Raw genomic sequence first — 26,722 nt, forward strand, 5'->3', positions numbered from 1 at the left:
TTCCGGCAGAGGACAGCTGCTGCAGAAAGAGCTCTCTGAAGGTCTTGGTCTCCACGCCAGTGACTATAGCCCATGCGTAGAAACGGGGGTGTGGTGGTTATAATTAGCACTACTGTCTCGCAGCTCCAGGGTCTGGGGTCAATGGCAGGTTCACGTAAGTGTCTCACAGCGTGGAGTATACTTTCATGTCGTTGTGTGTGAATTCGAAACTCTGGTGTCCTGCTGAAGACCTGTTCATCTCTTTATTTTAAAGAAGCAAACACACGAAATCAACATGATTCTGGAGCAAATACCATATACCTTTATTGTCGTTTTATTTTCAGAAATCCACATAGTAAAAACATAAAGGTTTCAAAGTAGAGAGTGCATCTCCCACAAACATGATTACAGTAACTTCTCCTTCAAAGATTTCTGTGCGAGAACGACACCAGAGGCCAAAATCATCTTTAGACTGGGTTGGCACACTCCCCCAGCACTTGATAATCAGCTGAAACCTGCAACATTGAAGTCGCAGTTTGCCACCATTCAACCAACTCCTTGGATGTCATCTTCATGAAGCTCCAGAAGCTCACCTTCGTTTGCTTTGGTTTTCACTCTCCAGCTCATCTCCCCACGCTGCAGGGAGGCCTCCACCTCCGGCTCCTCTGCTGAGATTCCTGGGGATTTTCCTCCTTCTTTTTACCTTCCAACCTCGGAGCTTTCCAGCTCCCATACTGCCAGAGCTCCCCTTGTTAATCCTGACACTCCGGACAATACTACGTAGCAGTCCACGTCCCGGCAGTCAACGTGTTTTAGAGTAAAGGAGTCTTGTGTGATGAAGTGACCAGTGTAAAAGTTAGAGAAATCTAAACCCCAACAGCGCGATCTGCATTCATCTGATAAGGCAGAAAAATCAAACCTTTAGATCGTTTCTCTCTGTAAGCAGCAATTTAACTTTTCTTCATGGCACCCATTACAAGTAAGATATACAGTAGAATGAAGATGCTGAAACACTTGGTGAGAGTTGCTTTCATACCCATAACTGTTCATGCTGGAAATTATTGAAAATGAAGCAGAAACAGCTGAAAGACACATTGTACACATCGGTGTTCAAGGAAAATCCCATCGTTAAGTAGAGAACTGCAGGCTTCTTCCTATGTTAAAAAGATATGAATCTTCCTAGTCATATCTTGGAACCTACTGTTACTTCCTTCCTCTGCTGAATCAGGATGGCATTACCTATGAATTCAGTTTTACATATGACTGCCTGTGATGAGATAGAGCTGGAACGACATTGTTAATTAACATGCTAGTTCTGTCAACACTTTCAAAAGTGCGCATCAAAAAAATACAAGACTAAACAATTCTATCCTTTACTTATCACTGTTAATAAAATATATAACCCTTAGAAAATAAATCACAATTTATATATTTTGACTATATATTCCAGTTCACTATATTACATTAATATATCGTCTTTATTAAAAACAATCAAACGCAAAATTTCTTATCTGTGTGAGAATTCTGTTCAGTTTACAAGTTCTGAAAGTCCTTTCAAAGACCTTGTTTAAGAGTTGTAGGCTGATGAAAGGCTGAAAAAGGTTTTGATCCAAACAGAAACAAGATATATTTACAATTGACTTCCCAAAGCCCGGATTTCTTATTCATTAGAACAAAAGCCGAGTCACAACATGGACAGATTCAGGGAAATGAATCTACTTCCCAGTTTGAAAAATAAATATCAGTTTAACATTTCACTGGGTTGAAAGGATCTGTCCCTTAAACAATTTAAGCAAGTTAAATTTTTTTCGGAAACACAAACACAGTTTGATTTTTTTTTGCTTGTTCTCATGGTCAAGAAGAGGTTTATCACTTCAAAAAAAAACAGTCTCAAGTTGCTTCTTTACAGTAAGAGAGGTCATCTGTTCCCCCCAGGCTGCAACAGGAGGTTTGAGACTGGTTGAGTTAGCTGAGTTAAGCCCCTCTGCAGGCCTAAAGACCAGTTCTGAGACTCAGCGTCACTTTTCCCTTAAACCTTTGAGCTCCACAGGGCTGTGGGAAACAGGATATAGGACACTGACCACAGCAGGTAGTAAATGCAAGTCAGGAAGGAAGATACACAAAAAACCATGAAAACTCCTGTGAAGAAATGGAAAAAAACAAAAGAACTGTAGGTTAGTTCAAGGGCCGCCAAATAAAAGAGCTCTGCTCTTTAGAGGAGAGATTGCAATGTCAGATGTCATAAACACAGTCTGCTCCAGTTAGTGGGACACAAAAGGCTGGCTGAAGAACGGTTTAGAAGATCTCCTAAAAAAATCAGTTGCTGTAATCAGGAATGCACAACGCATTTTTATTTCAAATTCTTATCTTTCGGATACCAATCAAAACCAAACCAGCATTAAAAAAAAGAAAATATTCTAATTCAATTACCATGATTGCAGCACAGTGACCGCATGTGGTGACAAAACTAGGTTCCTCCTCTCAGAGACCCAAGTGTAGCACAACCAGTTCAGCCTTGTGCATGACTCAGAAACAGGTTTTATGCCATACTGGTCTGAATTTACAATGTTTTATGGCTGATACAGGACAGTACCTGTGTGCCTGCTGGGACTCGTAGGAAATCGGGACGCCCTTCAGGAGGAGAGTGTGGAAGACGGTACCAACCAGGGCCACAATAACAACGAAGCTTTTTATTTCTCTACTGACCTCCAGCAAAGACCATCTTCTTCCAGGTCTGGGACTCCAGCACTCTGTCGTGGGGGTAAAAGCCTTGATCTACCATGAAGAGGATCATGGCCACAGCAGTGACTCTGAGGATGACCATGTTGCCCCCTGTCAGCAGGAAGGTGCAGGCCAGGACGGCCGAGGAGTAGATGCATGGCAAGCCCCGGTACGTAAAGGGAATTCCTGTAGAATCAATCAATCAATCAATCAACTAGCTGACCACTATTCCATCCAATCAATTAACCAATCTACCAACTGAGCACCATCTGGCTAGTCAATTTGCCAACAAACCAATCAATGAATCAGTCAACCGACCAAGCAATCAATTCTTTCAGATTGATCTGATTTAAATTGAGGAAAAAAAACATTGATCTCCCACTGGCGGTCTTAACCTTTTTTCGTCCAGGACCCAGGTTAAGTTTTGGTGTCAGCTCCGTGAGTTATGGTTCACCTCTGAGTTCATTTCTTTTTAAGTGCTTCACTGTTGTCTAAAAATGAAGTATAATCTTATTATACACAAAATAATATTAAAATTGGTCATGTACTTGAAAGGCAGCATTTCAAGTTTCCCTCTGGATGCTGAAGTTGTGGAAGTTTCATTTTTGTGTGAGGAAGCCCTGAAAAACCTGTTCCACACAAGCAGTTTGTAGAAAAAACAATTCAGAATTGTTGTTTTTTTTCACTTTGAGCCAAAGCACACTTAGGGATTCTTTGAAAATGGCAGGGCAGCTTCTCATTGTTTTGGATAATAATAAGCTGCTCTTGAAGGTCAGCAGTACTTGAAATGTCAAAAGCCAAGTGATTTTATTCTTTCGTTTTTTTAAATGAAGATCGTACTTTTGTGAAGATGGTATTCTGGCTCATGAACAAAGTTGCCAAACCTTTGCTGCCTAATTGTTTTCAGGTTCTTTGTTAATACTTATTGCCTAATAATACCTCAATATAATCTTGTTATATTAGGCAATAACAGGTTTTGGTGCTAAAAGGCTTTTATGAAAACATGCTTGTGTAGAAGGAAATTTCAGTTTGTTAAAGAGGATTGTGCTGACCCACCTAAACGGCACAGTGACTAATTTGTAACGCCTACGTTGAGAAACCCTGATCTACCAGTATAACCTGCTACAAAGGCTCACCATAGAAGATGCAAACCACAACAATCAAACAGTACAAGGCACTGAAACCAGAGATATCCTACAGATGGTTTCATTAATACCAGTCCTAACACACAGATACACCCCTGCCAGAACTCTACAGGTGAGAATCTGCACTGAGTCAAAGAAAGAACAGAAAGGGACAGGAGGAGGGAAGCAATCAGGCAACAGGCAAACTTGAGCTACTTGGCTGGTCGGCCCCAGACTGGCGCTGTCCTTACCGCTGGAGAAGAAGCAGAGGCGGACGAAGACAGCCAGGACATAGAAGATGCACAAGAGGCTGTCCAGCAAGCTGGTCCTTGGCAAGAGCAGTGCTGTGGCGATCCCGAAGGTAGTGAAGTCTGCGAAATCATCGAGCTTGGCGCCTATACCAAAAACAAAAGCGACACTAAGAGAAACTGGCAAAACCCAGATTATTAACCCAGCACGCTTAGTCACGGGGCCTATTAAACAGCAAGCTGCCCAGGCACTGAATTTGCTTAATTGATCTTGCTTCTAGGAGAAAGGCAACTATTACACCAACATTTTTTAAAGAATAAAAAATGTTTTATATAGCATCTGTATTATTTTAAGTTTGTGGATCTTGCAGCGATCTGCAACCAAAGTTTTGTGACTAGAGTCTAATTGATTAAGAATTCAATAATTTGCACAGACTCTCCCCCAGCATGGGTCATTTGGATCACTTTTACACGGTTTAGATGAAATTTTCAGACCCTGTCTGTTCTCTTCATCCTGCGCCTGCAATACCACTTCATCAAGATCGCTGGGACTGCAGCACAGTAAAATGATGCCTTCTCATCATTCCAAGTGAATGCAATGGAAGAGATGGGATCAAGCCGTGACATGAAGATGGACTCTCCCTTTGAAATTGGCTGCTGAAGCAGTTAGAATGCACGTGTGGACGCTGTGAGTTTTATGCCAGCTCTGGTTTGGCTCCAGCTCTGAGAGTACTCCAGCCTCCTTTGTAAAGAAGCCTCTGTTTGGCCCCTCCCTACGTGTTTACTGAGCTAACCCCCTGCTTGAAAGGGTGGGGACAGAGCAATGGAAATTTCCACTTCGCCTGAGCACACACTGTCATCTTCCTCTGTAAACAACATTCCGGTAACTCGTGCTGGTAACTCATCTCTGGACACAGAGCTGGCAGAGTAGCAAAGCCGGCAACTCCTGCTCTGTTTGGGGATAGTAGCTAAGGGTCAAAGATTTAAGCAATTCCAGATATGTGGAGGCCCATAAGTACTGGTATTATTCACACAATCAGTCTGTAATCCTACTGGAATTAGCCTGGTTAATGGGAAAGTGACTGACCAATTGACACAAAACCCACGTACTGGGTCATGTGTCCATCGACAATGGCCACAATGGCCACAGAAATGTATGGTCAGTCATGCATTGTGGTGCACCTGCGAATGATTCATTGGGATTATTTTTAACTCGGTATGATCCAACCAAACTGCTGTCACGAAAGAGTTCTTTCCGGGCCCTATGCAGACGACGCGATCCGGGGTTGAGTGAGGAAACATTGGGGGAAAAAGTCATGCAAGATCATGCAAGGGAATATGGGTGTGTCCATGGAGCGCTGGAGGTCGGGGGAGGTGTGGCCGAGGCAAACGATCCAGGGATGAGACGAAGGGGAAATCCAAAAAGCAGGGCAAGAGTCCAAAGCCAGGCGATCCATCCGAGACAGACGATTTAAAAACGGGAACCGGGTCGGGACCAGCAGGGGGCACGGGAATGGGAACAAGAAACAGAAACTAAAAGCATAACGGAGCCGGGCTCATCCAGGTCCCGGGCTCGCATGATGCAGGAACCAATGCAGAGCCCGGATTGGCGTCAGCGTCTGGCTTTTATGGGGGAACAGAAAAGGGGCTGGAACAGGGAGCAGGTGCGGGAGATGAACAACAAACAAGGAGGGGCTGGAGCGCCCTTAAGAGGAGGGGTTTGCGATCGTGACAACTGCCAGTGTCTCTTCTCGTGTCCAGCTCGTTACATGATCATTCTGCTCGTCCTCAATGGCTTTTTTTACTGCCAATATGTAGAGTTTCGCTTAGATGGAAAACCCTCTATGTTAAATAAAAAAAAAAAAAATCATTTTAACTTTGTTCTGCCACTACATGCAGAATGAGGTGAAGCCGGTGTTTTCCAAAAAGATGGACTGTTGATTGTGACAATGCTCTGTGGTACCTTGTTGTAGCAGAGCTAGTTCGGACACGGTGACGTCATCGCCCTCCCTGCGCGTGGCAGGGACCTCAGCCGCCTGGGCTGGGGGAGGTCTCCTTTAGCTCACTCGGCTGGTTCCCTGTGGCGTTACACCAGAGACCCAGGTTCACGCCCAGGTGTTGCAGGACGAACCGGCGGGGTGGAGCGGCGAGGACACCAGCTCGCGCAGAACCACAACGGTCACATTGTCACGAGGTCTGCTATAGCGTAATCAATATTGAACTACATAGGGCTCGAGTGGCATGTTTTTTGCCTGGCTTCAGTTCAAGTTTCCTCAAGGTACTCCCACCTCCCTGGATGATTGGCGTTTTGACTGCAAAAACTGAAAAAACATGTTCAACTCACCCACAGCGGAGCAGGCATTCAGTTGCCTAGCGACGGCTCCATCAGCCAGGTCCAGGAGGTAGCCAATCAGGACCAGCCAGCAGGCAGAGATCTGGTCACTGGAAATGGAAAAAAAAAAGAGGTACAAAATGTTCTGAGTGAACAAACAACTGCAGATTAAATGATCTTCAATCCAGACAACTGTATTGCTGGATTACTCAATCTGACTTTCTCCACACACGCTGGATATTCATCCAATAATATGTTCTTTACTGTTCAAATTCATAAGAATTTGTATGCATGGAAAGATGACAGATTCTTGTTTAAACATAATATTCAGTGGCAGGTTATTATATATCAATACAAACGAAAAAATAGCATCAGCAGACCTTTTTTAATCAGGTTATAAATGTTGAGTAAAGCATTATAAACTGATTTTAGCTTTATCCTGCCAGAACAGCATCAAATGTGATAGAAGGTGATCATCATTTTCACATAAAAGCTAGATTCCTGAAATGTATTTTCTAAAGGAATTACATTTACAATTGACACCACCTTTCATTTAATGATTGATTTCCTTCACTGAATTCACTGGAAAAAAAATTTTTTTGAACATTTTTCCTGTAGTGTAGGCAGATAATGGAGGAGATGCATCAAGACACCTTTAAAACTGTTTGCCAGGGTCAACTATGATAAAATCAGAATAAAGTGCTGTACAGAACTGTAGAAATATGTGACACTGTGATGAAACATTTGCACTGTAAAAGCACTGTAAACCAATTAATAAACGAAACAGAAACTTATCACAGAAGTCTTACATGCTAGCAAAAGAAACATATCTAGCTCATGTAGGAATCATTTTTGATGCCTCTTTGCAATTTTCACAAGGTGTTTCACACATGAAAGTTATACGGTTTTAAAATCCACCCACAATATTGTAAACGGTAAACAGCAAAAACAATAAACAATTGGAAAGGAAAGATTTTCAAGACTTTCTAAGCTTTGTTGTCACATTTTTTTTCAGTATTTTCATCTACCCATGCAACTCAGAAAGACCCTCTTATCCTGTCAGGACCTATGCCTGTTGTTACTAAACCTCCACATTGAAGTATTCACAGTACCGTCAACCATTAAGCTCCAAGAGTGGCTGGGAAAATCACTCTGTTAATGTTTTACCTCGTACAGTATACAGTACATCAAGGTCAAGATGAAACAGAAGAAAAAGAAGACTGAGCTATTCTATCTGGAAAGTGTGATCCAGAAACTTTCAACTCACCCATTTACACTGCAGAGGATGGAACTTAGACCCATGATCATGTTGGCCACAGAGAGCACATTGGCGGCGTTCTTTCGGGCAAACTCCCTGAGCTTGACCCAGCTCTCCTGCTTGTTGAGCAGCAGCAGCTTTGCGCACTGGAAAACATCTGAGACCAAGGAAAGGCTTGAGTTAGAGGGGGAGGAAAGTGGCACGAACTGCCAGACAGGCCACAGGGGAGAGTTACTGGGAAGCCAGCGTGAGTCTTTAACTAAAGTACTTCAACTCAATGACAGAGTTGTTGACTGAAAGTTCGACATAACGCAAAATAAAAGAAGAAAAACAACTAGCCTATGTTTTACTATTTGCCACCCAGTAACCTCCATTTTCATCTTCAAAGGAGGTAAAAAGAAATCATTCACATCTACTTCCAAACTCCAAGATGCCAGGGTCATGTCTCAATTCATCTTTTTTTTTCTCTGTGATCATCTTTGCGTTCTTTGCTACCACAGAAAGCTCATGGACCTAAAAAACAGCAGGTCTTTGGTACTTAAACATTAGGATCTGATGTTCCTTGCTTGGACGTGACAGTGTATGGAGTATTTTCCCCTCAATCTTTGTTCTATGTACAATACTCCCATTCATGCGTTTTTCCCTAACATCAGTTTTGTGTTTCTGTGTTGATCGCCTCCTCACAGGCCTTCACAAAGAGACCACAGGAATCTCAGGTTATGCCACAGAACATAAACACTGTTTTTTAAGAGGGAAGCCATGTCTCTTACAGTATTTACTTCAAAGCTAGACTTTCCATTCAAGGAACAGCAAACCAACAAATTGAAGTAATAAGCATGCTGTGAACATATAAATCCCAAACAGACGTCTCTAAGAATCACATTAGTACTAGACACAGACTGCTTTCTTCGTGCAAATGAAAAGATTCTCATGCAGACAGAATCTAACTTCTATAGTGGGCCAGGCTGTCTGAAATTGCACTGATGTGCCACTGCAAGGATGAATATGTTTGCCAGTGTGACAAAGCAATCGCGTGTGCATGTATCTGTTTTTTCTGGGAACTTGAAACGGCTTTGCAAACAGGTTGAGTGCTTCTGTACATCCGCTCAAGTCTGACACAGACAAACCCCGCGGCTGGTGGCAGTTTCCTCTCAGGGGGAGGGCAGAGAAACCACTTGTCATCAGAGCTGTGGAGATCAATCCTTAACAAAGTGAGGATGTGAAAAATAATGTTAATGCTTTGGTAATAGCAACAACTGTTCTCAACATAATGTCCCACAACACTACTAATATGTTTTTACACACTACATTTTTGTAAAAGCAGCACTTCTGAACATACAGGGTAGAAAGCAGCTAATCTATTTCCTGGTAGGTACGTCCCTTTTCAGGCCATAAAGGCCCATGGGGAAGGGGGAGCAAGGCCCAACATTTTTCTCAGACATCCGACACTGGAAGTGGAGGTGATGTGGTCACACTCCGGCCTTCCTATTACCCCCCAGAAGGATTAACCTCTGGTACTCATTTGGAAAGCAGGCTGAGTGGACCTGGGAGCCATCTGGAAGGAATTAGAGCAAGCTCCATCACCTGCCCTTACCTGGGGTTGAACCCGAGACCTTCTGAGCTTATTTCCTGGTATACTGACTATAATATAAATTATTCATCCTTCCATTTTCTAACTGCTTCTTCACATTCAGGGTTGTGGGGGAGGCCAGAGCCTGTCCTGGCAAGCAAGAGGCACAAGGCAGGGTACGGCCTGGACAGGACACCAGTCCATCACAGGGCACACATGGACACCTCAAGGGGACGTTTTCCAAGAAGCCAATTAACCTACCAGTATGTCTTTGAGCTGTGGGAGGAAACCAACACCAGCAAAGGGAGAACATCGAAACTCCACACAGACAGCACCCCAGGTCTAGACTTGAACCCAGCAATGCAAGCGGCAAGCAGTAATAATGATCACTGCACCACCATGCCACCCAATCTAAAGTACATCATACAGCATTGACATTTTTCCAAACCATCCCATGCTAAATTCCTGAGGCATAGTTTATAAAGACATGGCCCTCCTAATGCTCATGCCATTCATAAAGGGCTTTGGGAATCCGAAAACTCAAAGACCCTTTGAATTCCCAGGACAACCATTAAATGTGAGTGCTTTAGTCACATCACTTTAAGCTTTATTCAGGAAGATTTAATTAAAGAATGAAATAATTCATTCATTGCATTATGGCTTTTGAACATGGTTTTCTTCAACATGTTCTCTAATAGCAAGTAAATCATTCAGTTTGTCACAAGAAACAGCAGTTATCTTGGACAGTAATTGTTATAGCTGTTTGAACAGTTCCCTTCCTTTCATTTTTAAATGACTTTCTCCTCAACTGGGAGCTGGAAGGACTTCCATCTGGCAAAAGCCCACGCACACCGAGCCAAAAACGGCCTCACACTGTGCCTCGCAGCTTTACGAGAGAAAGAGCCTATTAATAGGCCAGTCTATTAATAATCCAGTACAGTGCTTGAAAATGACCCAGAAGCACACAGTTAGCACGAGTCTTTATTACCACCAGCCTGAATGAGGCTCATGAGATTGGTCAGCACCAGCAGTTTTCACCAAGAGCACTCTTCTGATTTATCTCTCCATTTTATTTACTTATTATAAAGGTATTACATACCCCGCGTGGTCAGAAATAACTGGTCTTGACAGACAATAAGCACTGTTTATTTAAAACGATTACCTCTTTTCATCTTATTTTTGACTTTTTCCACACTGAAGATAGTTACTTTTTATCACATTACAGATGTAGCTGACCTATTTTCTTTAAAAAATTGTCCCACTTACTCCACTATTATGGAACAGGTTGTTTGCCCACACACCGCCAGGTTTGGTCACAGCGCCCCCTGGGGAAATATGGCCCAGCATTTCTGAAAGATGCATGGGTGAGTACTTTGTGTGTTTTTACACCTGCTAAAAACTGCCTATAATGCAGTCAATGGTTGTACATTTTTTAGACAAGTTTGCCAATTTGTGTGGGAGAAATCCCATCATTAATTCAACTATAATAAGCAGATGTTACAGGTTGGAGTATATATACAATAGATATCTAGATCTTCTCTCTCTGCAATACTGTAAATATACAATACTTTATTCTATCTACATCACAGTAAGGAATTTGCCTGTCAGCAGTAAGTGTCAAGTGTAAACTAGTAACTGCAGAGTTGCTCCGCAGTCTCTCCCTCACTGGACTGTCAGGTCTCAGGCGTTCACCTGCCTGGGAATATATTCTAATTTCCCGGGAAACACAACACAAAGGGTTGTTCCGGCCTGACTGACCCAGGACAACAGTTCTTGGTCATTCAAGCTCTTCCATGGGAAGAAGGCAGACTTATATACGTCACGTATTGTCACACAGCTTTGTCAAGTGCCTTGGGGCAACCTTGTTGTGAAAGGTGCTATATAAAAAATCTATTGAATTGAATTGAAAAGCCAGCAGCTCCTGTGCGCAGCCAGCAGATCTGGGTGTGAGGGACCAGGTGGGATGTCCAGCTGAATGCTAACTGGCACTTTCAGAGGAAACGTACCGGTGAGGAAAAAAACAATAAATTGTCAGATTTGGTCCCATTCTCTCTAATTATGTGATCTGGAAGCGGTGCAGTTTTCTGTGCCTTTTGGAATTGGAAGTGGAACATTTTAAAATTAAAATTATGTTTAGTCTGTGAATAGACATGTGCATGAGAGGTCAAAATGACTGCAGTACGTTATTTGGAAATAATGATGCATTATTTCCTAAATCCTGACACACGTACCCAAAGCACTGACAAACATATTTCAGAAGCACAGGCCTGCAAATCATCTTAGACACTTTTGCTGTTAAGCAGTTTCTTCATGGTCTTTGACCTTGGTTTCCTTCAACTGAAGAGCTGCCATCCTGAACCAGAAGCTTCCTGTTCACGGTAGTGAGGGCAAACAGATAAGCACATTTCCATGTCCTGTTCTTTAACATTAACAACCAGAACAAGCTTACATGTCCCCCTTTCCCAGACATCTTAATGGGTTTAAGTACGTAAGGTCTATGTGTTAAGAAGGGTTAAATTCATGTTCCTACTATTCTGTTTTGCACCCTGAACTTCGCGTGATGCCATAGCCAGCCGGTCTCAAGTGATTCTTCATCTGAAAGAAAACAGTATGTGAGACACAGCACAAGCCAACATGACACTTTTAAAACAGATCTTCCTTTGCTTCTGTTGCTTTTGGTTTTTAACTGCTGCAGCAGTTGTGACCTTCCCACAATGCACTGCAACAGTGATGCAATACTGCCTTACAGGGCCGTAGAGCAGTAGGTGAAAAGATTTCATTCTCCATAATCATGGTGTAATCCCTAAACTCCTTTGTGCTGTTCCAAGGGAGGAGAGCGATGATTATTTTAATCTGTTTTTTTCTGGTCTGTTAAAGAAATGGTTAGAAATTTAAAAAAAGGATATAATGAAACAGATACAGGATTCTGAAGAACAGAGCTTTGAAAGGTGACTTTTTACAATCTACTCATTTTGGATATAGGTTCAGTCTAGCACAAGCATAAAGCCATTCCACTCCACCTTTTCATGCAGATTTCGATATTACTGAAGAATTAACTGTCCTGCATAAAAATCCACTTGGCTTAGGACCACTGCAAAGGTATTTTTAAACAATTTCATGTTCACACACATCAATCACCTGATTTTCCACTGTAAATCAGGGAGACATGTTCAACATCTCAGCAAAGAATCATCACTGCTAATTTTTTGCGCTCGGCTTTTCTCTTGCAAAACCGAATTGCCGATTAGATTGTAACTGCATGGAAAATTAAAGAAAAGTTTAAAGATCCCTTTGCAACACCACTGGACTCCAATACTTTTTTCCAAAGTAAAAGCTTCTTCTGGTAGCTGTTGGTAGCCGGTACTTTTATCACCTACCTGCTGGTAAATTTCTCCAATTTTGATGCAATTTCATTCAGTGAAGGAATCATGACTCCATTCAAAAGCCCGAGAAACTGACAGGGGAAGAACCCCCCCAGCCAGAAAAAAAGACAGATAAGCTCCGATCCAAAAGACCCTGGAAAGAGATCGACTTGATCTCTGAAGAGATCAACCTTTATTACAGGAGGATTGGGTCAAAGGACAAGGGAGGGTAGATCTGGCCAAGTTTTACCCTTGAGAGATGGGAGGTGTCAGCTGGGAAGGTTTTGAGCACAATGCACAAAAAACAGGGAGTTCTGAAGTGTTAATAATGAATAGAGCTGGAAATCAGACAAGCCAGTCATGGTGTCTCATACTGAGCATGACTTGTTATACTGTTTGTTTCCATGGAGACCATGGACAAGGTAACAGCGTCAGTAGTGGTTTGCTGCAGTGATGACACACTGATGACAGTTTTGAGGGAAGCAAAACTTCAGGCACAAACACACCTCCCCAAGGGAATTTCAACATGGAATAAACCATGATAAACTAACAGGGTGCCTTTGAAAAAATTCCTGCAGATCTGACGTGATTCTAATGAGCAACGTCGCAATTTCGTCAGGAGAAAATAAGAATGTGGACTTGAGCAGAATTTCCCTGTTTTCTGTGCACAGCGTAAGTGGAAATAACATGAAAACTGCAATATGATTTTTCTATTTGAAGGTGCATGCACGTCTTTTATTCAGCAGTTCTACTCTTTTTTAAATTGTAGTAAATTCTTAGCAGCGTGGTTGTTCACTTCCATCTTTAGTTTGCTGACATAAGCACACAGTGAAATGCAGAAAGACCCATTTACAGTGGCTATCAAAAGTATTCACCCCCTGGGACTTTTTCACATTGAACTGTTATAATGTACAATCATAATGTATTTATTTGGGAGTTTTTGCCATTGATCAGCACAAAACAATCTATAATGTCGAATCAAAAACACAATTCTACAGATGCTCCTAAATTAATTAAAAATCTAAAACAAAACAAGTGATTGCATAAGTATTAGGTAATGTATCCAAGAAGACATATGATGTCATTTCTGCCAAAAGCACCTCTACCAAATGACTCAAAGGGGATGAATGCTTATGCAATCAGTTATTTTCTATTTATAATTAATTTTGGAGGAGCTGTAGAATTTTGTTTTCACTTTGACTCATTATAAAGTGTTTTCTGTCATTCAATGGCAAAAACTCCCAATTAAATACATTATAATTCCATACAGAATCACAATAAAATGTAAAAAAGTCCAAGAAGGGGTGAATAGTTTTGATAGCCATGGTAATTACAGAAATTGTTCCTAGTAAAGAGAAACAATGTGTTCAGTGCAAATTGCTTCATTTCAGGCAATGCATCAAAACTATAGGTAACTATAGGTAACGGTGAATAAAAGGCATTTTATCATTTAACTGATTAATACCATAGCTAAAGAAATCCTTTTCCAAGGAATTTTGGAATGAACAAGTAATTTAGAAGATGTGATGGGCTTCCAATGTTTTGAGATTAACTAATACAAAGATTATTAAGTGATAAACATAAAGTCATCATTCCCTAATAATCCTACTGGTGCTTTTCCTCATTATGCGACAATAACTAAGCCTCTTAAACCAACATCATGGTCAAGGGAAAGGATGCATGACCTTGTGTATTTTATCTGCTCTGCTTACCACTGAAAACCGACAATGCTTTAGTGTGCAGCCAGTGTTACTCTCCAGCTGGCGTTAAGTGTTTTTCATTTCCACTGGCATCATCAGAGGTGCTCTTTGTGCTTTGCTCAGGCCAAACTCTGCTCTTTGTACACCAGAATAGAGAAGTGGGGTTGGCTACTTAATCATCTGCAAAGAGCACAGCTCTGTTTGCACAGCAATCACCTTTGGTTACTTAATGCCATCTAATTAAACTTTAATCCAACCAATATTCCAACCACTTTAGACAATACAGGATCGTGGAGAAGCCAGAGCCTGTCAAAACAGGTCAGTGGGATAACTGGTTTCAATGGTTAGGTTAGATCCGAATGAATGCAACGTACGTTGAGCGATATATGTAATGCAATGTTTCTATTCACATATGTAGAGCATATTTGGCTTGATTAGCATAGCTGAGAGAATGGCAGCCAAGCAGCCACAGGGATAAGGCTGCCCAACCCTCCCCCCCTTCACTATTGTGAGGAATGAGCCAGGGAGCTGCTGCAAGGATGCAGACGGGGAGGCAGGAGGGCCGTGAAAGAGATCTGCAGAGCGAAGACCTGGGTGCAAGGCTTATATACGTAAGCATGCAGGGTTAGGGTCTAACCTTCCTCCTGAACGATTGTTTGAAACTCCGTTTCAGTAGTGTGGCAAGATCCTAATGAACATGGTAGAGAGATAAAATAGAGGCTCTGATATACAGTACACGCGATACACTTCGGGAGAAACCTCGACTCGCGTTTTGCCGACTGAGATGCAGAAGATCTGTACTAGTTTTGAAAAGAGTGACTGGAGAAGTGAACAGCGCTCACACCAGTTTAGCTAACACACTGCAGAGGTGATGGAGGATTGGATGCTGAGCACGAGCCAAGATTCGAAAGGGCCTAACGGCGGGACTGTGCTTCTAAGGATGAATGAAAATGTCTCAACATGATTGATTGGTCTAGCTGGTTTTAAAGTGATAAGTAATTTTATCATGAACGCAGATAGGGATGTCTAAAAATAGATGACAGGTATGGCCAGCAGCATGAATTCAGTACATATACATATATCGTACAAAATTCGCTAAAGCATACAAAACTCAACCAACAGAAGCTATTGACCTATAGGACAACATTGAAATCTCCAAGTTTTGTTTTTTTAATGTGTGCATTTCCCCATCGTTGCAGGGAAAGTCAGGATTTTCTGATTTTACAGAAAAATTCTCCTTTTTTTAACATCACTTTATTAGCCCTATACAATCTCTTGCATTAGGAATTCATCTTTTCACACACCCCAGCTTGCTCTCCATGAGACACAGAGACAGGGAGAGAACTTGGGGTCAGAGCGCAGGGTCAGCCACTGTACAGCACCCCTGGAGCAGCTGGGTTTAAGGGCCTTGCTCAGGGGCCCAACAGAGTAGGATTCCTCTAGCAGCTGCAGGCTGCAGGATTTGAACCAGCAACTTTCCAGCCACAGGCATAGATCCTTAGCCACAGAGCCACTGCTCCGCCCCAAAACTCATCTCGATTGCTGGATTTGAACACCTGACCTCACACTAATAAGTCAGTCACTTAAGCCATCACGCCACAGACAGACTCTGTCCTTTAAATCTGGAGTTCGTTAAACCAGGGTGTGACAGAGTGTTTGTTATTTTTTCTTTTTTTTACTGAATGTGAAATACTCCAATGTTTCCCTCTACCCTACTGGTATGTTTAAGAGTGTGTATGTGATACGAATGAAGTGTGAATGACACTTATGCTTTTTGTTGTTTCCCTAAAATCACTGCAGTGTTTCCCCAGTGGAGTATTGTTTTGTGTTGCTCAAGATGGCCACCAGTCACCTTTCCTGTTTGTAGTTTCACACAAATGATCTTAAAGGGAAAGGTTACTGGTGAGCCATCTATAAATAACCGATGTAAGGTTAGTTGTTTTGTTTAAGTGAATATATCACGGTTGCATGACTCTGTTAAAATGTATACGTTTTTTTGGGATGGTTAAATACTTGAGCAAACTGCTCATCTCTGTTAAGAAAATGGTAGCGAGTCCCTTTAAGAGGAGGGGCTATAAAAGGGACTGGAGAGCTCAGTATGGAGGAGGGTGCCTTGGAGGAAAGGTGTGGAGAGTACACCTGTGAGGGGTTTTTTTTTTTTTGGTTATCCCTATTTTTGGGGGGTTTTGTTTGGATTTGAAGACTGCTTTCTGGGAGTTTCTTTTCTTTTGAGCCAAGCCTGGTCACTTGGCCGGTGACAAGGGGGTTTACAGTATAGAGTGTATGTCTAATTGATTCTGTTTTTGATACCGATAAGAACTTTAATTCCGAATGTCTGAATTCAAAGAGCCCGTTTTCTTCCAGCTCTGGAGCCACCCCATTGAGTCTTCTTCCAGAAGGTTCAGAGCGCCTGCTACCTCTGCAATGATTAACAGGAGCATTGATGGGTATCATGATGTACTCATGTGCCTATTCTGGAAACCTGCCTAATGAGACTGGAGCATTTGATGCTGCATTTCACAATGGCACTCAGCTGTTACCTGGTAACTGTTTTGAAAAGGAGGAAAGAAGCAGACAAACAACTCCAGATTACCGAATCAGTTTACGTAAGTTCACTCATAGGAAACCGTTTGTTATCACTTCAGGCAATGTGTGCAGCTGTAGCTTTTTAAAAAATACCAATTTTCATCAGGAATAACACCAGGAGGACTAACAGAGAATTGAATAATGGCAATAAGACAGGTAAGAAGTATTACCACGAAAATAAAAAGGAACTCTAGGATGATTTCAATGTGTTTGTAACTGAGTGACATCAACCATTGGGGAAAATTGGCCAAATACCTCGAAAATGTTCCTGGGGTTAACCAAAATCATAAGACAACAATCTATTAGTTGCAGTGAAAAGATGTAGGAGAGGTTTTTTTATAGTGTAAAAGAAGAAAATTAGTATCTGCTAACATGACCATGTCCTGGCTTCATGTCGCATGGTAACTGTAAGGAATGTATGCCTGATAGTTAGAGACGAGATCAAATTCGCAGCCTGGTACACAGACGTGGCGATGACAATAACTGGCTAGCTGGAAAAACAAACAAAAGGTCATTTGATGTGCAGTCTAGAGGCAAGTCAATCACTGTACCTCACTGCATACGAATTTGTTGGCCTTGTTAGGAACACCATCTCTTAATGAAAATCACCTAATCAATGTTTAATTTAGCAGCGATTAAAAGACACTATACAGCCAAGAGATCCTCCATCACTAGACCACGTAGTCAAAGACATTTTTTAGTAACTTTTAGGACAAATGTAACACACACACCCAAAACAAGAAAAACACTTACCAGAGTGAGGAATCACTATAAACATCTTGTCTTCCCTTTATGTACTTTGAGACCAGCAGCTGAAATGAAAAGATGTTATTGTAAGATCTTCTGCAAAACTACAGTATATACAGTACAGATCCAACATCAAGAGGATCACAAATTTTGCCACAAACAGAATAAGAGCTTTATAATGAGCAATGTAAAGCACAACTAGTTAAGTATTAAATGCACAGCAGATGTTTATATTTTCAGTTTACACTTCAAATAATATGGTCACATTTTAAAATGGAAGTTATTAACTGACGTTTGGGAGGGATCTCCCACAACTCTATCTCATCACCATCTTTATGAAATACGCTCTATATATCAAATGCAAACACCTCCTTCAGGTTCACAAGTTTTTAAATATACCCATTCCTGGATGTTGTTGTCCACAGTGAAATTATGTTTGTTTAAACCAAACTGGGTGGATGTCAGATTCTAGTCTTGCGCCTCCACTGCCTGGCTGGCCACTTAGCTGTGCGGGTCTCCTCTAGCACCCAGAGTTTTGCTTTGTGGCAGACAGACGTGTTTCGCCTCCGGTGTTGTTGGGACCTTAACTGTATTGCAGTCGTTTGGTAGTCAGGACAAGAGACTCCTGCTCATTCCTTCAACCTGCACTTTCCACCACTCTGCTACTGCCACGCTTTCAGCTCTGTCTTTTCAGTTCTCCTGGTATCGTCAACCCCTTCCAAGAACACTGAACAAGTGCAATCGATGACTCCCCCCCACCCCCGCAGTTCATAACTTCCATTTGAAAATGTGACCATATTATTCGAAATGTAAACTGAAAATATAAAAATTGCTCACACCTGAAGATGGCTCTACGGCCGAAACGTTGCGTTTCCTTTCTTTTCTTTTCAGCATTGTCACGGGAGGACGGGGAGCTCAGTCTCCCGTGTGGGTTTGTAATTAAGACCCCGTGCGAGGCGGTTTATCCGGAAAGTTCAGGAGATGGACTCCGGGGAAGACACACGAGGCTAACTGTGACAATAGTGATACAGTGGTGTCGTAGTGAAAAGGGGGAAAGATCCGATAACATCCAAATCCATTCAGGTCCAAGGGGCAGCCAGGAATCGGTCCAGAACTCCAGAGCCGGGAAATTAATCAAGACAAGGATTGATTAAAATCCCCGGAAGGGGGGAATACGAACAGGGAAACACACCGCATCTGACAGACACGGAACAAGGCGCTCCAAGCCCCGGGCTCAGAGGTCAGGACGTCTGGGAATAAGGTCTATGCCCTCAGACTTCCTCATACTCTGGTCGTAGGTGGGCCTTCAGATGTCCTTGTTCCAAGGCTGAGCCTAGAGCATTGGAAGCACTAGGCTTATCTAATAAAACACTGATTAAACACACTAGGAAAGCAATCAGGGGTTAAACTAAAATTAGTAGTGCCTAGGGGTAAGGGCGCCCCCTGGGGGAGGGATGCCAACCGCGACAAGCATGGAATCAACCTGTTACCTGTTCCTCTTCCCCGCCCTTGTCCCTTCCTCCCTCTTCCTACTCCTGCTTGCTGCAGTCTCCCTCCTTCAGCCTGCATCGCCGAAGCCTCTCACTCTCTCTGTGCTCTACCCACATTCTGCTCACTTCGAGAAAACCTGAGGCTGAACTGACTTGGTCTCAGCTTGGTGTTCAAAATCTGTGCTGGTGTTTTTTGGGATCCTTTTCAGGAGAACTGCCATGTCCTCGTCCAGACAAATCACAGCCAAAGTATTAAGCGCACTAACCCAATATATTTGTCATCTCATTTTGTCACTAGAATTAGACCTAACTACATCAGTCTATCCCTCCCCAAGTCAAATTAAATTCTATGCTAGTTATTTTATTATTATTATTATTAGCTCCACCAGACTCTGGAACAGCTTTTCCCACAGGCTGTCAGGCTTCTCAACACCCTGGTACCTAGTTGCACCCACCCCATTTCCAGAAACAGGGTTGAAATTCCCCCCAGTGTTAGTGCATATTGTATGATGTAATTTTTGTATTATTCTGTAAATGTGTATCCTGTCTACAATGTACAGTGTCTGTAATAGCACCGTGGACCAGGAAGAACGATATTTCATTCCACTCTATACTTGTATAAACTAAACTATAAATAAACTTGAACTTGAACTTAAAAATGCTTTTTTTTAAAAAAAAGAAGTTGACAGGCAGAGGAAAGTAGTGTGTAGGGCTCTATCTTGTTACTGGGATTCAAACCCTTTATGTAAGATGTGCAGAATTTATGGGCAATGTGGGCTAGAGGTTAGGGCTCAGGGCCAAAAGGGAGAAACTGCTCTTGCACATGTTCCAATAATAACATGTGAAAGAGGCTTCTCTGCAGGCTGTCATTTAAAATGTGAGTTTGCCCGCAAGCAGTTTATTCATAGTGATTATTATATTTAATCTCAAAAAGGATACAATTTCTAACTTAGTGATATCACCAGGAAAAATGGTTCGGTCACGCATAGCATGACCCAATTGGATTTTAAGAGACCCGGAGACAAAACATTGTCAAATGGGAATGACACTGGCATTGAGCCACTACTAACCCAGCTCTCCAAGTGACAGCAGGCAGTCAACAGCACTTTAAGGTCAAGTTCAAGTTCAAATTTATTTGTCAGTCCAGCCATGTACAAGTATACAGAGGAGCGAGATATCGTTCTCCAGGTCTACGGTGCAAATACAGACAAGACACTGACAAGACAATGCTACAGACAATGTAGACACAGACATTTCTGACAGGGTACAGGGTACATGAAGTGCAATGTGCAGAGTGCAATTTTACTTTACAGGATTGTGCAAGAATTGTGCAAAGAATACATCAGACAGTATGCCTGACATTAGGCAAAAGAGAACTAGGTTTCCAAATTTGGAGTAGGTGCAGTAAGTACCAGGGTGTTGAGGAGCCCGACAGCCCGTGAAAAGAAGCTGTTACGGAGTAACAATCAGTCATCTTGCACGGACCCACTATCGGTGACTGGAAGAGAGGACAAGCACCACATGAATATCGGTCCAGGAATTACTAGCTGACCGACTGATACTTAACTGTTTTAGCTGCTTCTTAAACTTCAAAATACACAAACACCCTGCAGAACCCTTATATAGTTTTGACAGAGCCAGGGGCCACTCAGATGCCAAGGAATGAAAGAGCTGCAGACCACTACTTTGCTTCTACCAAATGCATCAGCTCTGTTGGTGCTGTTGGTATTCTCATATTCTCATATTGGTAAAGCAGGGATGAGTGCATTTTTACCTTGTGTGTTTTGGGGAGAAAGGATTGCACTTACACTGTGCTAAGAAATGATTGTGTCTTTTCCCAGTCTCCAAGGTCAACCTTTCTAAGTGTTAGTTAATTATGATTCGGTTGATTTTGTTTTAATGAGCTGTGGTCTAGAAATCGTAGTCATGAGCAACTGGTGATGACCTTAAGAAGCATCACCACTATTCATAAGTGGACCTTATGAGAGTTATATAGTGTAGCAATCCTTCCTTTTCCCCTGGTGGTGTAGGCCAGTGTGCAAACAGCCGCAGATGAGCCTGCACTGCTCATTAGGATTTACGTCCTTTGTTCATTATAGGTGGGTGTGCTAAGTAGGGTGGAAGACACAGTGAAGAGAGGGTGCACATGCACAATATAGAGGAAGAAAGGAATCTTCCACGAGTGAACCTACATGAAATGTAAGTGGTGAGAGGTCAGACAGCAGTCCAACACTAGGGGCAGGACGCTGCAAGACACTTCAAAGCCATGGAAATGGACTGTTCATCTTCTCTGTCCTCGTGTAGACCAGGACACAAGATCAGTCGTAGGGTTTACAGTAAAAGGGTGAGGCCTCATCCTTAGCAGGAACCACACGGCACTTCACTGTCCTCAGAGGGGACAGGACTGGAGGAGTATGAGATGCTCCTAGGAATAGCCACACTTCCAGGCAGATAGAGCACATCCAGGCAGCCCTATGGGGGAAGGCACACTCCATAGCAAGTTTCACTCAATTTCTCTAGTATAATTAAGCCAGACCCCCCGCCCTGGTAAGCCTGACCATGTTGACCACCGCTTGCAACTCCTGTTGGGTGATGCTATAGTTGGTTGGTTCATATTCAGTAGGTGATCAGTTTCTCTTCACCATCTGGTTCTGGTGATAAAACAGTTCCGGGCCCCGGTGATGTCATCCCTGTGATGGCTGGTTGGGGTGCCTGCCTCAACGCTCGTGTCAGAGCTGTGCCAGTTCAGACTCTCCCCTGGTCACAGAAATGTCTCAGTGCGCGTACAACTCTGTGCCAGTCAAATCCCCCGCATTTAAGGGTTTGAATACTCTTGGGATTTGCTCTTCACGGCTTTTCTTGCTCACGCCATTGCCAGTCCTACCTGGTCTCTTACTGGGATAGCCCGCCGTACTGGTCCCGCTCGGGCGTGCTCGTGTCACGGGAGCCGGTCCTGACTCCCCTGTAGTGCGGATTTAGGACCATGTGCAGACGGTATAAACCAGAAGAGACTGGAAAGGGGCTGCGGGGAAAACACGGTCAGGAACGGACGGGAGCACTGACAGGGGGCGGTGCCGATGGCCATGCGGGTGCGAGGGGGAGTGCAGGCGAACAAGTCCGGTGGGAGTCTAAAACGGAAAAACGGCGCAGTCCAAAGTCCAGGTAGCCGGGAGATCAATCCAAGACGAAGACAGGGAAAAGACAGGAACATGGAAAATAAAACCATGAAGGAGCAAGGCGCTCCGAGCCCCGGACTCAGATGGTCAGGACGCCTGGGGGAAAAGGCCTCGTCCTTGGACTGCTCCTGAGCCCGGTGGATGGGCGGACCTTCAGATGTCCGTCTTCCAATACTGAGCCCAGAGCTTCGGAGGCACATAACTTATATAGTGGCGGGTTAAACAGGAGACAGGTGCGCGTACCAATGAAACTCATAATAAAAGGTTGGAGCGCCCTCTAGAGGAGGGATGATGACCGCGACAGCTCACTGCCTGTATTCTCTGAGCTTCTTCTCCACTGAGCTCCCCCATCTTACTCCTGCCCCAAACGCTCCCTAGAGGGGTTCAACTGCTGTCCATCTGTCTTCTGTGCCATCCTCCTCTTTCCTCTTTAAGAGGCTGTGAGGATCCCACTCTACTGATACCAATGCAGTGATTCTCCCATTTGCCCAGCAGTGTACTGTATATGAGCTCAGAAGGAGAGGCAGAACAGCAAGCTTGCAGGCTCACTAGAGGTTATTGCCAGCTCGCTACAGGTGGACGTGCTAGTCAAGGAGGGAGGAAGAGTGTAGAGAGAGTAGCTTCTGTCGGCCATGTATGAGAGAGAAAGGAAACCTACCCCCCTTACATTAAGGAGAGAGGAGAGAGCAAGTTTCTACTTATTAATCATTCCTTACACTTATAAAGCAATTTTCTGGACAATTCAAAGCGCTTTACAGGTAATGGGGACTCCCCTCCACCACAACCAGTGTGCAGCCCCACCTGGATGATGCGATGACAGCCAGAGTGCGCAGAACACTCCCCACACACCAGCTCTCAGAGGGGAGGAGAACAGAGCGATGAAACCAGTTCAGAGATGGGGATTATAAGGAGGCTACGACTGGTAAAGGTGAGGGGGAAATTTGGCCAGGAGAGCAAGGTAATGCCCCTACTCTGTTCAAGAAACACATGGGGATTTTTAATGACTACTGAGGTCCTAACTCTCTGTTTTACATCTCATCTGAAGGACAGTGCCTTTTTACAGTATAGTGTCCCCATCACTATACTGGGGTATTAAGATCCACATAAACTGCAGGTTGAGCGCCCCCTGCTGGCCCCACTAACACCTCTTTTAGCAGCAACCTTAATTTTTCCCAGGAGGTCTCCCATCCAGGTACTGACCAGGCTACAGCTGCTGAGCTTCAGTGGGGCTGCCAGTTAGGAGTTGCAAGTTGACATGGCTGCTGGCGCTTAAGGCTAAAGGTAACAGGCAGAAGGTCAGAGATCTGTTTAATCTGGGGGACAGAATCCTACAATACTGTCTCTTAGAAATGGATACATTTGCTAATTTGGAAAAACAGCCAAGCTCCCTCTTCATAAAAAAAACCCCACCTGATGAACCCCAGTATCTGCCCCTGCTTCGACCTCCGGTTTCAATAGCACAGACTATCTGACTGTTACCACGCTCCTACTGCACCTTTCTAGCAGAATAATGAACTTGCAAAACATGTGACTACGGATGAGCTCTGCCAGGGAAGACGAAAAGCATTTCAGGGGTCTGTCTTCACAGAGGTTCTGTTCCAAGACGCAGCAGATGACTTAAGAGTACTTAGCTGGAGTACAATGGTAAGGACACTACCTTGTCAACCAGTTTGAAGCCTTTACCACTTCTCCTCATTAGGAATGAGGGGAGCAATGGAGGAGCAGAGACATTTTTTGTTAATGTGAATACATTTTAATATGTACATGTCCAGTGATATTGGAAAGTTGGCGTCTGCAGCTTTAATATACTGTACCTCAAATTTGAAAGGCTTCTTCCGTTATTTCAAAAACAATTTTACTGAAACGCGACTGACTAAAGTACTGTATACTGGAAGTGCACATTCAATTCAAAATACTTAATTCATCCCAGGAGGGTAATTTACTTACAATATATAAGCAACAATGACATGACAACAAGCAATTTCATCCTTAAAGTTCAGACAACAATGTTTGTGTTGGAATATCGATGTGACAAAAACTGTTCAATATGTAATCGATTATGATATAAATCCATAAATTTGACACCTGCGCAAACTTAAACACTGCGAAACGGACTCACTAATTGTGTAGAACACAACAGCTCAGCCGCTCACGGAAATAAAATGACTTTGTTCAGGGGGAAATGTAAGTGAATGGGGAATGCGAGAAATGAAATTCCTAAACCGAACGGTCAAGAATATTTTTATTTTTATTTGTAAATTATAATGATTTCTATTCATCGCGCAGTTATTAGTTAATTTATTTTTATTTGGGGATTCCTAATCCGATTTTCTTTTCAAGAAGGTGGCTCACACCTGGCCAGGTGAGATCGGCAGAAGGTCGTTGTGAAGACCTTCTGCTTATATTCCAGAATATTCCACCGCACTGCAGCACCTAGAGGTGGCGCTGTGTACGCTCACGGGTAGCGGTGGTGTCGCGACTAGCGCAACAGAAAATTCCATGACGGAGCGCAGACCCCGTTCGCATCTCTTCTGAACTGCGAAACGCGAGTGCGTAGGACCGCAGGCTGTGTGCACGGCTCTTTTAAAGAGCATGGAGGTTTGTCACTTTCTTGCATCGGCTCCACAGGACGAGTGGGGGGGTCGGGGGGGCACTACTCCCATTTACAGTTAGGGTTTTATTTCTCCCGAGATCAGAAATGTTCAGATCTGTTCCACGTTAGCGGAACGAGAAAAGCAGCGCGGCGCTGTTTGCTTTTATTTCCGTCTTTGGCAACAAAGTACAGTCATCGATTTGGGTACCCCCCTGAGTCGACCTGTCTCCGCCTCGGCGCGGCTGTTAATATTAGGATTGAAGTGAAGCCTAATGACCGAGTTTTCAGAACTTTTCACATTTCTCTTCAGCCTCGTTACAGCCCGTTTTCTTTGTGGCGCAGCACGTCGCACGTCGTGTCGTTACTGGACTCCCTGTAACAGGTTGCCGAGATGGAGCTGTGCCTTCGCTGTTTTACAGCGTGCTTTCGTGGGCGATGCTTAAGCAGTCTCTCTCGGGCTCGGAGACCACCTGAGAAAGCAGCGACGCGGAAGGGGGGGGGCACGATTTGTTTGATCAGACAGTATCCGAGGAGCCCGTAGGCGTCGCGCTGTAAAAATGGCAAAAGATGAGCGACAGAAGAGCACAGATCTTGAAGCACATTAGCGTGCCCGCCTTGGTTAAAAAAATAATAATAAAACAAAATCGCACCCCACAAATCCCGTCTCTAATTGCAAGAAAGTTATTCCTTAACGCTCAGAAATGCGCGTCAATCTGTGCTGCAATCGCCCCCTGATGAAAGCGAGCTTCCTGACCAAAACCTGCCGACATTGATCAGATTTTAAACAACGTCGCATCGTGTTCTTTTCTGAGCGAGCCCCCCCTTTTTTGACCACCCTTTCCAACATTTTTCACAACCCAAAGTAGTGGAAAGTGGGTTTGCATGTCAACTGGACAATGAAAGAAACCGAAATAATGGCGAAATAACGGCAACAACAATGACATTATAAAAAGATCGCTTTAAGCGTGAGCTCCTCTTAGAAATAACTATTAGATAAGGCATCTGGCTTACCTGGAGGGAAATGTTCTCAGTTGACTTTGCTGCTGAATTTAATAAAAATTAATAACTGTGTTTCAATATCTCGACTCTGATCGTTTCTGTTTTATCTTGGCTAATAGCGGGAGGAAGAATTTGCAGGTGGGGTCTCCAGGTGCAGGCGAGGTTTCTCCCGGAGCACGACAGCGTAGGAGCACACTTTCAGAACTGGATGTGGATGTTCAGCCCCCCTCTTAAAAGGCAAAGTTTAATCTTAGCTGGAATATTCCACCGGAAATGACGCCCTGGGCTTCTAGGATTTTCTATACTGGTGCTGGCTGGTTATAAAGATGATCAATTTTCCTCACAATCAATTGAGGAAATACTTTTTTTTTTGAAGTACTGTAGTACTTTGGGCTGCACCTTCACAAATGCTTACTGAAAGTCTGTAAAAGAAACGTTGAAAAAATAGCAACCATTAATATTATAACTGATAATAAAGTATTATATTACAGTATGTTTCCTAGCCATCTGTGACGAATATCTGATAGTAAAGTTATTATGTTTAGCATCACGTGATACGTGTTTCTATTTTAGTTTACGTTTTGGCTAACCCTATAAACTGTGTTTTTGGTACAGTCATGGAGCTGTCAGCATTAGAATTTTTTTTTTTGCAAATGTCGATTCTGACTTCAAATACCACACTACACAACTCCGTGGTGCCGAACAGGGGGTGAACACGTACCCCCCCCCTCCATGTCCCACACAAGCGGTGCAAACACCCCTCCATGATCGATGTTTAAAGTGAAACATCTTTCTTGAATGGCAGGTAGACGGTTCCTCTCGCCTACTGTATGTATT

At 43.3% G+C, this 26,722-nt stretch overlaps 1 protein-coding gene and 1 long non-coding RNA gene across 4 annotated transcripts; one reads left to right on the plus strand and one right to left on the minus strand.

The window, feature by feature from the left end:
- Nucleotides 1–278: 278 nt before the first annotated feature.
- On the minus strand, nt 279–26,039 carry tmem269 (transmembrane protein 269). 3 transcript variants are annotated; one of them, XM_088617492.1, is made up of 8 exons: nt 25,898–26,009; nt 17,634–17,692; nt 11,763–11,827; nt 7,672–7,819; nt 6,417–6,514; nt 4,076–4,219; nt 2,686–2,886; nt 279–2,118 (listed from the first exon to the last, which is right to left on the minus strand). In XM_088617492.1, the coding sequence occupies exons 3-8, from the start codon at nt 11,797–11,799 to the stop codon at nt 2,009–2,011; spliced, it is 738 nt and encodes a 245-aa protein (XP_088473618.1). In that variant the 5' UTR covers nt 11,800–11,827; nt 17,634–17,692; nt 25,898–26,009; the 3' UTR covers nt 279–2,008. The 3 variants fall into 3 exon arrangements, with proteins under 3 accessions (XP_088473618.1, XP_088473617.1, XP_088473620.1); XM_088617491.1 differs by having other exon boundaries at nt 12,610–17,692; XM_088617494.1 differs by lacking the exon at nt 11,763–11,827 and having other exon boundaries at nt 25,898–26,039.
- Nucleotides 24,631–26,375, plus strand: LOC148641945 (uncharacterized). The gene is made up of 2 exons (XR_015929677.1): nt 24,631–24,891; nt 26,005–26,375. It is a non-coding gene; the product is annotated as an uncharacterized LOC148641945 (long non-coding RNA).
- The last annotated feature ends 347 nt before the right edge of the window (nt 26,376–26,722 follow it).

The sequence above is a fragment of the Lepisosteus platostomus genome, chromosome 23, assembly GCF_059453375.1.
Source record: "Lepisosteus platostomus isolate fLepPlt1 chromosome 23, fLepPlt1.hap1, whole genome shotgun sequence".
NCBI lineage: Eukaryota > Metazoa > Chordata > Actinopteri > Semionotiformes > Lepisosteidae > Lepisosteus > Lepisosteus platostomus.